The sequence below is a fragment of the Temnothorax curvispinosus genome, unplaced genomic scaffold, assembly GCF_003070985.1.
Source record: "Temnothorax curvispinosus isolate PA1 unplaced genomic scaffold, ASM307098v1 QBEX01018224.1, whole genome shotgun sequence".
Lineage (NCBI taxonomy): Eukaryota > Metazoa > Arthropoda > Insecta > Hymenoptera > Formicidae > Temnothorax > Temnothorax curvispinosus.
Window position 1 is genome coordinate 35726 of NW_020228004.1, and position 13143 is coordinate 48868.

The following is a 13143-nucleotide window of genomic DNA, read 5'->3' on the forward strand; positions in this document are numbered from 1 at the left end:
GCCGTCTCTCGCCGATAGAAACAACCGTCCGCGCCCCGACTTTGAACGTACGCTGCTCCGAAATTGACGGAGACGGATTTATTCAACGGTCGCGCGGCTAGTACGATTGGGTCGACTGGTAACGCCGCGGCTACTGCGCCGGCGGCGCCACCAGCGGCGAGAACGGCAGAACGTGATTGGCCGGATTCGGGGGCTCGACTCGCGAGCCAATCGCGTTCGACGGCTCGGTCGGCTCGCCTGACTGTGCGGTGGCGCGCGGCGCGCGCGCAAGCGGCGCAAGTAATACGTTAATCGTTAACCCTTTCAACGTCGGTGTGAGACGTTGTCGGTCGTGTAATTCCTTTCTCGTGAACGAAAAGAAATCCGATTGCGGGGTGTTGCATGCTGAACGTACGCTGAATATTCCGTTCCTTCTTTGTGTCGACTGAAACGAGTAAGATGCCGTTGCTAGACGAAATGAACGTCGAATGCCGTGCTGGACATCGCGCCGTACATATCACCCTGCCGGCTGTGATTTGGCGGATCGGATGCAGTGCGCCGTGATTGAATGGTGAGTAAATTATATGTACGTATATATGTGAGAAATAAGTGATTCCTTTTCTCCCCTGAAGCGCGATACATCCGAATCTTAATGGAATCGTTGTCCCGCGTGTCGCAGTGAAACGATAACCTCGGAATTCACGTTTCCTCTGTCTCCGTTTTGATTTTTTCGAACGAGTGAATCGCGCGGGAAGATGCAGAGAGAGAGGGAGAGAGGACTGTTAGATATTTAACATATAATATAAAATATAAATATATAAAATAAGTTAATATTTATCGATACATGTAAACCTTTAAATATAAATATTAAACTGATCTTCAACCAGTTATAATAAAGAATCTTCGAGAACGAATAGACCACCATTGTAAAACTCTCGATGATGATTGGTTGATTATACGCTTCTTTGTGCGTGCATCGTTTTTAGCCTGTATCAGAGAGAAGCCTGAGAGAGGCCATTTTCCGACACTGCCGATAAAATATCATACTGGTGCGCGTCCACGCTACATCTGCAAATGTATTGGTGTTATACATATAATATAACACTATTCATTTGCAGATGTAGCACGGACGCGCACCAAAATGATGTTTTATCGGCAGTGTCGGAAAATGAACGTGGCTACGTAGTACCAATTTCGAAAATGTACTGGCGGTAGTGTACAGAGGCGTTCGACGCCTTCGACGGTCCCACTGTCTCACATCCTACGAAAAAGGCCGGGAACGGAATTGCCTCTCTCAATATGTTTCTCATTCTCTCTGCGCACGTCGTATCGCAAATAGGAACTGAACGCAAAAAATTAGAATCAGAAACGAATCCTACGGAACTTATATTAGGTACGTTTTGAACTACTTTTCTTTTTTTATTATTGCAAAAAGATGATGAGACTTCAATGAGAGATCGATTTTGTTGCGAGTCTCAAAGGAATCGCGGTTAAATTATTGTTAACCAACAAAATTCGCAAAACTATCGCGTTATAAAATGCATTATCGAGGAACGAACGATTTATTTATTATACAGTTTCTTAATATAAAACTAACTATTAATGTTTAATTTCTACATATAGTACATAAAACTAAATATTCACGAAGCGGTTTTGTTGTAAGTAGCAAGAAAGTTACAAATTATTTACTATAAGTTGGTTGTAGTTGTAAACACATTTATGTTCTTCCTTTTCTGAGAGAATGCAGGAAAGAGGAACTCTTTATTTTAAATGAATACAAAATAATTTGACATAAATTAGTGAAAGTTACAATGTACAATGTGAGAGAAATAGTAGTTAATGCATGGATTTTATATTATTACAAGGTAAAAATGGGCATAGAAAAATATTATTTATAAATTTTGTATTAACATTTTTATATGTATGATATACGAATATGGAAGTTCTGTTTTTGAAATAATTATACATTCTAGAATTTTTACATATTCGATAATTCTTTAATCCCAAAATTATTGAATTCTTTTATTGAATGATATGACAATTAAATGCCTCTGTAGAAAAACGTTGTAATTATTATAAAATGGCATTACTTGAAATTTGCAATAATTAGTACATTATTTGTTTAGCAAAACATTGACTGAAACAACAAACATATATATTAGGCAATTTTTAATATAAAGAACCGATATTTTTATTATTATAGAAATTCTTTAATAATATTAGTTTCGTATTACTATTTTGATCATTTCTTTATTAAAAGATTGCATCTCGTAAATATATATTGTTTGCAATGTTTTGAAATTATTATTTTAACAAACATAAGATGAATTGATAAATGATGCACGCATATAAATGGTGCTATGGTTACATCTGATACAAAATATACATATTTTGGACATTAAAAAAGAAATATATATATATATATATATATATATAATATATCTTAATGCGCGGTAGTACAAAGTTACAAATATAATCTCGTAATATCACCTCTGTCATATATTTTTCCATCTTTTCGTTGTCACATATGAAACAAGCGTAAAATTTTTCCACTATACGCTTTTATCTTAATTCGGATAATATGAATAAAAGAGGACGGATGTGTTGTCCGTTACAAGGATTTATTTTCAAAATACTTTTGCACTCTTAGCTTTTCAGCCCTTTATTTTGTTATTCGGCAAAGATGTGTCGTCTATTGTGACGGACGTGTCGCCGTCGTTTTGTGCACGTGACGCAACAGTTTTCTCGTACGACCGATGATACATCGCACATACGTCTGTAGTTTGCACACGATGGAACCATGCTATCCTTGCAATCTGAAAAAGATAAAATTATGTACGAAGATGTACTGATATGCGAATGTGGTCTCTAATTTTCGCGAATTTACGCAAATATATTCTTATGAATGAACCTTGGGGAAATTTGCATATCTGACTAATTAATTTTTTACTTACAATTTTATGCTACTTACAATATTTATGTTTTTCTTTATAATGTAGGAAATATGAAAAAAAAAAAAATGTTTTCCAAACTTATTTATTTAATTTTGCAATACGACCAGAATTGATTTATTTTACATACGTTTATAAATTGAGAGAAAGATATGGTAGATAAAGTCTGGTTGTGTTGCAAACGAAGTTATAAATAAGTTTGAAAAAAACTTTTCTCATACATTGCAAAAGGAAATACCTGTTACTATAAGTGAAAAAATCAATTGATCAGAATTTGATGTACAAATCGTTAAGGCTCATTTAAGCCGCATTGTAAATGCTAATGATACGTTCTTACGGGTTAGAGCACTTTATAATAAGTATTTATACACGCGCGCGCGTATTAGGTGCATCGCATCGTATGCGCATGCAAATCGAGCGACGTCGCGTGTGATCTCATAAAGCAAGTCGTTACGAACCCCGCGGTTTCCTCGTATAAATTCTAGTTTCCCGCCGCCTTTGGACAAGGGCATATTCCACAAGTTTGGACAAGCCAAACCATCTGTAACGTAACTAGCATAACTTAGCATTACATGCGGCTACGCGTTCTAATTCTCTCCGTTATAACTCTGTTAGATTACCCCGAACTTCCATTCAACATCAGTTATAATGGCGTGACAAATATGAAGAGAGAAGAAGAAAAAGAGCTTAACTTTTAAAATTATATATAAATTTCAAATGTCACGTAGGAGGAACTGAATTATTAACGTTGTACGACAAAGTCTTTTCGCGAAGATGCCTTTTTTTAAGAGGGAAAGAGATTATCTTTGTTTTTTAGATGTACCTTTTGTCGAGATCTCAGAAACGTTTCTTTATATATACTCTTTGTATATACTGCAGCTACTTGAAAACAGCTTGTCGCATTAAAAACGACATTTTATAGAAGACGCGTAGAAGACTGTTCGAGAGTACGTTTTAATTATACGGATGAAATTACCATTTTTCTCGTTGGCGCATTGCCGTCGGTAATAACAACGCTTTACATCAAATGGTCTTCTGTCGAGATTGCACTCATTTGATAGCAAGTCCGTCGCGCGATCGCGACACTGTACTTCTCTATGTTTAACTCCAGACTTCACGAGGCAAGTCGCGTTGCAGCTTCCCCAATTTCCTGGAATTACAATTAATAAATAACTGTCACATAAGGATTTTAAATATCTAAACAAAGATTGGCAGAAAAGATTGTCTGTAATATTCGTAAATAGTCATATTTTTCGGTCTTATCCTACAATGTAATTAACTTTTATCTATTAAAATATTTTTAACAAAAATTTTACGAATATACTTTACATATTTTATAACATTCTCATATAGGTAATAGAACTTTATAATTACAGTTGGAAAATTTTGTAAATAATTTTAGTCAGAGAGAAAAGAGAGTTTCTAATTGTATAGGAAACAAAAATATTGTATTATAATAAAATCATACAAAGTGTCGATTGGTAAATTACGGTAATTACCGGTAATCCATTTTCCGCTGTAACAGTCCTCGACATTGGGCGGCTTGTTATTCGGATTACAATCGCCCGGGACGGAGCAGGTGACCTTTCTACTCCTCTTGCCATTCGAACAATGACTCCACTTCGATACTGTCCACTTTGACTTGGTGTTGTACATGGAATTGTCTGGGTTCTCGTCGACGACATTGTCGAATTCGAGGATCTCCGGCTCCTCGGTGGTGAGGCCGTCGACTATCGTAATACCGTCCTGCTCGTTCAGGCTGATGTTGTAGAACGACATGTCCTTGTTGTCGGCGTACACGATCAACGGTACCTCCGAGGTAGGCCCGCACGGCGGTAGATCGGGGCACGGCTCCATTTCTTCGGGCCGCATGTGCTTGTCGCAGTCGCGATCGGGCAAGGCCAAATCTGATCGATCGGTACCCGCGCCAGAGAACACACACATCACCGATCTCTTGCGCAGCGCACCGTCGCCGCATGTAACAGGGCACATTTGCCATGGGCCTACCCACCACCTAAAATGTTAAATAAGTTAAAAAAAGTGCAAACACTCGCTAAATAAGATGTATTTGATATCTTTTCATTGTTTCATATTTCTTTTCGCTGTCTTTAATTATTTGTAACGTGAATGTGAAGCCAATATAGTTTCAATCGTAGAGTAAGAATGCATAAAAGATGGTAATCGAAAATCGAATAGAGTTTAGAATTCCGACCGTTTCGAATGTATTTTCGTTTACGTGGCAACGGTATTTCTCGAAGTTTGTTACAATCGCTTTATCGGATTCGAAGTTGGCTCACCTCGCCGGGCACGGATTCGAATTGCATTCGCGCGACTTCGGCTCCGGCTTTTCTATGCCGTCGCAGAAGTGGTCTTCGACGCTGCCGCTTTTTCTTTCCTGACAGACCGCGTGCGAAGTTTGAGTGCCGCCACCGCAGGTGACCGTGCAGAGAGTCCAATCGGAGGACACCCACGAGTACTCCGGGGCCGGATCAGGCTCTTTTTTCGGCACGGTATATTCATAACGTAGCCCGAAGTTGGGATATTGACCTCTAGAAATTAACTGAAACGATAAAGATAAATTATTAACAATTATTGAAATAATAAAAAGTACACGATGAAAATACAATTATGCGGAAATTTACAAAATGAACATGAAATTGTTCTAATTTTTTACTATTAAATAATTATTGTATTTTGTACGCTATTTGTTCAAGAGAATGTACTCACATAGACCGCGATGTCTTCCTTAATAGGTCCTGGGATTCTGATCTTCTCTCTGTCTCGATCACGTTCATACAAAGCTGGTGTCCCGGCGACTTCGTACTCGCCCGCTAAAGTGATCTGCCTGTCCGATCAGAATCTCAGTTTAAGAGTTCAGCTATACTAATATCTCACAGAAGTTTTTCTTATCAAATGTAACAGCTTCAAATTGTGCGATATACAAATTTTTACACTGCTCCATAAACATATACATGCAATTTGAGCGAACAAGTGGCGCGAAACTTTCTAGCATAGATTATGTAGCCATGTTAGTTTTAAAATTAAAAGTTTCGTGATCAGTTATTCGCCGTATTGTTGCATAATTCACAATTTTTGCGATCTGAGATATACGCACCGTTTTCCATTCAGGAAATACTTGTCAGAATTCGGAACGCCGATGCCGATGTAATTCTTGCTATTACCGACCTCCTCGATTTTTATGTTTCGGGAGCCGGATGGTATGATAATAACTTCCTTGTATCCGGGACCGTCGTTTTTGTCGTAAACGCCGCTGGTAGTCTCGCATTGAGTACCGTTACCGTGACAAATACCGCAGTTATCTTCCGTAGCATCGGAATCCACCATCCAATCACAACCAACTTTCTAAAAATTGGAGTTATTTAAACTTTAAAATTTTTTTTTTTTAAATAAAAAATCGAAATTATATCTTGAGCTTCTAAAATTGTTACAGGTATAATGCTTTTGGAGGAGAACACTGACCCTGCATATACCAGCGATGCATATGTCCCTGGTGCCGACGTTGCATGGAGTACCATCGAGAGCAGCCTCTCCCCAAGGTACGATCACGCTTTCATCTGTATCGGTGCAATAAAGCTCGCAAGGTTCCGCTAAATAGGACGATGCAAATCAAATCTCGCGTCGTATAATTAGTGTTTAAACCGCTGAATCAATAATAACATATGCAATTTTGGAAAATGGAGTTACGGAAATTACATACGCGATCGCGGAGAGGAATTTCACGTGGCTGCACAGGCGCTTAAGATTTTACTTACTTTGATCGAAATACGGCAGCCAGGTGTAGTTCTTTCCCTTGTACTCCTTGTCGTCATAGCTACTGCATTGCACGGCGCGGAAGCTCGGCGTGCCTTCCGGACAAGGTTGCGTGTTACAGATTTTGTAGCGTCGTCTCTCACCTATGCAGAACTTTCCGCCGTGTGCGGGCTCCGGATGGTCGCACTTCCTCTCGACAATCGAGACCCCGGCGCCGCAACTTCTCGAACACTCGCTCCACGATCCCCACTCACCCCAACCGCCGTCGATTTGCCGCGGTCGGTCGACGATGGGCACGCATTCCTGATTTTGACACCACTACGCAAAGAGCGAACACGTTAAACCACTAGAGAATCTAATGTCTTTGTTAGTATTCGCTAAAATCACCCTCTTAGATAAATCAATTAATCTAATTAATAGCATATATCTTATAAAAAGTATTCATTATTTTGAGAAAAGTTTTCGTTGTACCATGTGTTTCCCACAATGTGTTCCTGGAGCTGCCGGATGCAGCATGGTAGTGCAAGAGCCGTCCACGATGCACCACAGTTTCGAGCAGATCTGTAATCATGAGTGCCGCGATCATTTAAGTCAGATTGATCCTGGTTGCATTCAGACCGGCCATTTACTATCTCTACGGTCTTTGTTTACCTCCTGCAAAGGGGAGCAGACAAAGGCTTCTCTTACACCAAACTGCAGCCGGCATTGGTGCTCAGCGTTGTACATCGCACCGGGCGGCAAATCCGGATACGCGTAATCGTTACCCGCCGGTTCGTCCTCCAAACAATCGCCTTTTCCTTGGCTGGAATTCGAGGATATGTATACCGTATACTTGCCATACCTCTTATTTATACTACATAGAAAATAAGGCTGAATTAGCTGAGATTATTAAACGTTTTTTTTATTTACTCTAAAAAATTCGTGATGTCTCTCCTGGAGCATCGAGACCACGCCACTCCAATAGCGTCTACTTCAAAGGTTGGCGTCATCACGTGCAGGGTGTCGCCCTCGCGTTTACTGCAGCCGATTTTTTCCGTGTCGTGGTACATTCCGAAACTGAACAGAATACGCGATAGAACAAAATTGACGCATGTAGAGAGATATCTCTTCACAAAATTTTAAATAATTTAATTATACATGTAAAAAACATCCGTCTTGATATTTCAGTTTTTGAAACGGAATCTTTTTCTTTCTTGGTTATTGATTTTGCTTACTTATGCCCCAATTCGTGCGTGATTGTATGCGCCAACGTGATTCCATTGTCCTCGTTGACGCTGCAGCTGTGATCCGGTTGACACATGCCGGCGACGTGCGCCACTCCCAGCGTGCTGCAAGGAGTATTCGCACGCGAACAAATGTCCTCTCTCGTCACCAGAATCGCCACGTCGTGGTGATTCGGGTGTGAATCGTTGCTGGGATTTAGCTTCTGCTGCCATTTGCAGAAATTGTATAGGGTCTTATCCGCGTTCACTGTGATGTCCAGTCCTTGCTGGGACAGAAACGGTTCAATCTCGAGTAATATCGTTCTATCTGTCGTGCTGCGCGAACGTAACATGCCGTCGCGCGTTTATCGCGTAATTGATCTGAAAGAGATATTCAACCGTAAATACCTCCGCGGCTTCCTCTTCGACGAGAATAATTCTGACCACCACGATGTTGATGAAATTGCCGATCGTCGGGTCGAGGTAGAGCGCCGACACCATGTTCATAATGGTCAGGAGATAGGTCTCCACGTCGCCGTCCTGGTGAAAAGCCATCATCGTCGTGTCAGCGACGACAAGAGCCTCGACATGGCGCGGCGTACTGATCGATCTTTTGGAACGATGCCATCGTTTCGCTTGATGATGTTTCCTTCGCCCACGGCCTTGAACTTGGACGAGGCCTGGTTGAGTTTGCCATTCGAGCCGCGTCTCTGTCAATCGACGCGGTTCTGTCGGATATTTCATGTGCTGTCATGATCAATATAGTAGTAGCTAATATCTCTTTCTTAATGGCTGTGCTTTTACCGTTACTATACTTGTGGCCCTAATAATTTTTTGTGTTGCTAGAAATGTACGACTTGTAATACTTGTAATCCTTGTCAATTCATCGAAGCGAGAAAGTAGCCATACCATGTACTGCTACTATCGTACTGTGAAGCGTTTTAACGTCGCGGTTGATTTACGTAGATTGGCAGATCGTAAGTCTGCAATTAAGATTTTATTTGAGTCCGCCCGATAGCTCGGCCGACTTGCCGAAATGGATATTCATTGTAGTTAATTACGGGTTTGCCGGGTTTGCGGCGAATATCGGATTATTCCCTCACGGGTAGCGCGCTTCCTATATAGCGAAACGTATCAACCGTGCGATCTTACTTCTCTATATATCGACGCGCTCGTGCCTGTTTAATCCATCGAAATGTAGGATCATCAGAGAGGGTGGCTAGGTCGTAAAGCTAAAGTGCCAAAGACCACACAAAGCGGTAATTTCGGAATTTATACGGCGATCGAACTAGATTTGGTAAATCGACTTGATTCGCACTCTATCCTTTGAATCATCACGCGAATCGACGATGGATTGTCGAAATTCTCGCGCATGAATGTTTCACCCATGTGGGAAACTTTACGTGTCGAGTTGCGAAGTCATTATCGCGGCCGAAAGACATATTAGAAACGTTTGTTAGAATCGATTCTAATACCGCTAGTGAGTTTCAATATTCTCGCGCGAGACCAAACGCTTTGCACACCCTTTCTCTCGCCCACCCTGCCTCCCTCCTCGCACACGGATATTATCGTCGGCGAAAAATAAAGGACAGACGAGGCGTCGATGACACGCCCACGTTCCATACCACGGCGCGTCCAATTACATTATACACGGCAGACACATAAATACATGCGATACATATTACAAGAGAGGGCGAGAGAGCACAAGTGGTGTGGGACGGCGGCGCGGGAGACTCGCGCGGGCGAAAGGCGAAAGAAGAACAAGAAAAAGGTGTCGGGGTCTGTTCTCACCGCGGGTGCCACAGTTTCTCTCCTGCTTCCTCTTCTTTTTACGCCGTCGCTTGCTACGGCCGCCGGCGCCGATCTCGAGCTGCCGCTGCCGCTGCTCGGCCGAGCGCCGGAAGACGAGATGAGGCCGGCCGGCCGTCGGGCCCTGGTAGACCGACGACGTGCGGGCACCGGCGCCTAAGTCGCCGCTCGTCGCTTCGTCGGTCGGCGACGTGCCGCGTTTTTCTTCCAGGGACACGGCGACTGGTTCCAGCCAGAACTCGCCGTGATCGCCGTGCAGCATACCTGCCTGAAACACAAAACCGGGTTCTCGTGTTATCCAAACACACAAGAGGCCGGCGAGGCCTCTCTCGTTGTGACGTCTACCGGCGATGCCGAATACGAATGGACCGTTTAGCTTGAAAGTGGCGCGTAAGTCATCTTGAAAGGCTTGTTAACCCTTTGCGGTTTAAGGGCGAGATCGTTGTCTAGATATTTTTCAGCTTCACGCGTGTTATCTTACGTTCTCCAATTAACTTCGGGTAATAAAGGATTACATTTAATGTCAAGACTTATTCATATAAATTTTATATGAAGTTTTGACATTAAATGTACTCCTCTATTGGTAAAAAAACTGTTCAAATATCATTTATATTATAAATGATACTTGGAATAGTTTTTTAAATCAAGTATTATTTATAATATAAATGATATTTGAACAGTTTTTTTCACCAATTGTAGTGCTACGATCGTTTATAGCTCACAAAATTGATTATACAAGATATACGTATCGTATGTTTTAGAGAACATTTACGTCATTTGAAATGTCAACAGATCACTACGTCTAATTAAGCGTGGAAGTCACGTTTTACGTTAGAATGAAACAAATCATGATCTTCAACGTGGAAGGAACGGCGGGCGCGAGAAATGGTAGATCTGCGGGGGCGTATCTCTTCGCAATTTTGCGCGAACACCGCCGACGGCGACGATATGCGGAAATATTAATATGATATGTGAGATTATAACGAACTTATGAAAGCGAAGCGCGACTGAATTGGCAGTGGCGCGCATTCAGTATGAGATATTTCTCTCTCCCTCCCTCCTTTTCTCTCTCTCTCTCTCTCTCTCTCTCATACCTGGGTATTAATATTATATAAGTATGTTCACCTTAAGTACTTGGAAATTGAGTTTCTACCGAGTTAGTTTATATCAGCGTACGCTGCCGAGTATTATGCTTAGTTCCCATGAAATGTAAGCTCTTCAGCGTGGAAAGGACACCGCTCGATATCGCGAAAGCAGAGGCGACGTTAATGCAAAGCTTATTGGAACTTGCCGTTCATTATTTCAACCATCAATCGCTATTCTGACAAGAAACGGCGAGACCTGTCAGTGACCATGGTTGATTAATGCCGAAGCATAGCTACGAGCGTGCTAATCTGTAGCATGATCAACATCGGTTCGCATTATTCTGTTTCTTGTTACGAAGGTGTTAGAGTTCGGACCTCCGACGGCGCGTCAGGCGTCACGGAACAAGTATCCCGAAGGTCCATGCAATCGGCATAAAAAGAAGGCGGGCGGACGGTTTCGAAGGTAGAGAAGATGAAGGCTTTAGAAGCCGAGGCGGGATGACGTTTGCATATCCCGATTAGCTCTCGGAATGAAACAATGTAGAACTTTTACGTGGACCACAGAAAAGGAGGCAAATAAATAAATGCAAACGAGCAAATACATTAGTTGTCTCAATGCTTATCTAAACATTGTAGTCAAATAATTTTTAACAATCAGTTGTTAGGCGATACTGAATAACCATCAGTATTTTAATTTTAATATTTATTAATATTTTAATATTAATTATTTTACATATATTTGTTACGTTACATTAATATTAATAATACAAAATAAAATATTAGCAAGAATGACATCGAGATGCTTATAATTTTATAATTTGGTAATGTGGCGAAAACAGCATGATTGTATTTTTTTCATTATTATTTTGATAGTATATAGTGATATAACGTCCATGTTAATACAAACGAAAATTATTAATAAAACGGTACACAGTATTTGGGGCAAACGTGAATAAACGGTAAAATTTCATAAACAATATGCTACTAGAAATTCTGTTTACGCTCGTATCACAAGTAGCATACATATTAAAAAATCTAATAATCTCTAGATTATTTTACACTGTACTCTACCCCACCGAAACATCATATTATCGTTGTTGGTGGCACGAGACAGGTATTCTCGCGCTCTGGCAAAATAAAACGATTGACGATGTAGAGTGAGAGACGAGAAAGAAAGAGAGAGTGAGAGAGAGAGAGAGGCGGTAAAAGGGCTAAATATAGTCGAGCTGAGGTGGCGCTCACTATTTCGATTAGCCCTCGACGCAGACCGTGAAAAATCACGGCGCCAGACTTACAAAGGCAAGGAGAAGAGAAAGGGAAAGGCGGAGAAGAAGAAGAAGGAGGAGAAGGAAGAAGAAGAAGAAGACGCGGGGCCTCGCCGCGTCGAAGGATCTCAAAGCGAACGAGATCCGGCCGTGACTTGGCTCGGCATGGGGCCTCGCGGCGTTTTCGCCTCCTCCATCTCTTTTTCCTCTCTCCCCTTTATCGTATCATCTTCGTTTTGTTGTATGTCTCTCTTTCTCTTTCTCTCTTTTTTTCCCTCCCTTGCTTCTCTTTTTTTCTCTTTCTCTATTACATGCCCACTTGATTGGCTATATATAGAGTGATTTGTTACCGCGATCCACTTTGATGACAACGACGGGCAGGACATATCTCGTCATTGACCCTTCGTTAATCCTTCACGGTCCAAAAGAAGTTTGGAAAACGAATAGTCGTTAACTATCGTGTTTTTATTCGGATCGAGTAACATAGTCGTAATTGTTCACTGTTCCGAATATATTTGGAGAGAAATCTATCGTTTCAAGATTTATAAAGGGTTAATAATCATGATTTCCGTTGATTCTTTTCGGAGGATATATTCATCGATTATACAGAGTAGGTACGCTCGACAAAGACAAATATGACAGCCGTAGATCGACCCGTGCGTTCTCAGCCGAAATGAAATAATTGGGAGTTATGGTGCATATGTTACTTGCACTCGCGCGATATTTCATCTTTTAGTCGAGGAGATCTCCGATTCGCCGATATCCGCCGATCGGATTTAATTTAATAAATGCGACTGCGACTTCCATTCGCTATCGGATTCTGCATTTGGAATGTTTCATCATGTAGGTAAATCAACGTGCTAGTCTTCGGAAAAATTCAAGTTGTCGAAAAAAAATGTAATCCGTTATATAACATAAAAGTACAAATAAAAATTTTACTTTTGCAATAAGATTCGAAAGGTTTTAGCAACATTAAAAAGCTCTCATCTTCGATGGGTGATTAAATTGATCAGTCACGCGGACCGTTATTGAAGACTCCAGATTGCATATGAAAATACACTATCGATTCTGCGATCTATTA

The 13143-nt window shown here is 41.2% G+C and overlaps 1 protein-coding gene across 5 annotated transcripts in view; it reads right to left on the minus strand.

Annotated features, from left to right (window-relative positions):
- Window positions 1-2455: 2455 nt before the first annotated feature.
- LOC112468204 (A disintegrin and metalloproteinase with thrombospondin motifs 7-like) overlaps window positions 2456-13143 on the minus strand; it is a 61719-nt gene continuing 51031 nt past the window's right edge. For 3 of the 5 annotated variants that reach the window (XM_025037290.1, XM_025037289.1, XM_025037292.1), the window contains 14 exons: window positions 9695-9980; window positions 8312-8631; window positions 7916-8190; window positions 7611-7757; window positions 7353-7503; window positions 7173-7262; window positions 6704-7019; window positions 6411-6538; window positions 6046-6293; window positions 5658-5775; window positions 5228-5490; window positions 4430-4944; window positions 3907-4080; window positions 2456-2795 (listed from right to left, as the gene is read on the minus strand). In XM_025037290.1, coding sequence (XP_024893058.1) covers window positions 2650-2795; window positions 3907-4080; window positions 4430-4944; window positions 5228-5490; window positions 5658-5775; window positions 6046-6293; window positions 6411-6538; window positions 6704-7019; window positions 7173-7262; window positions 7353-7503; window positions 7611-7757; window positions 7916-8190; window positions 8312-8631; window positions 9695-9980 — 3177 coding nt within the window. In that variant the 3' untranslated portion in view covers window positions 2456-2649. The remainder of the gene's footprint in view (window positions 2796-3906; window positions 4081-4429; window positions 4945-5227; window positions 5491-5657; window positions 5776-6045; window positions 6294-6410; window positions 6539-6703; window positions 7020-7172; window positions 7263-7352; window positions 7504-7610; window positions 7758-7915; window positions 8191-8311; window positions 8632-9694; window positions 9981-13143) is intronic. The other 2 variants (XM_025037291.1, XM_025037293.1) reach the window with 2 other exon arrangements.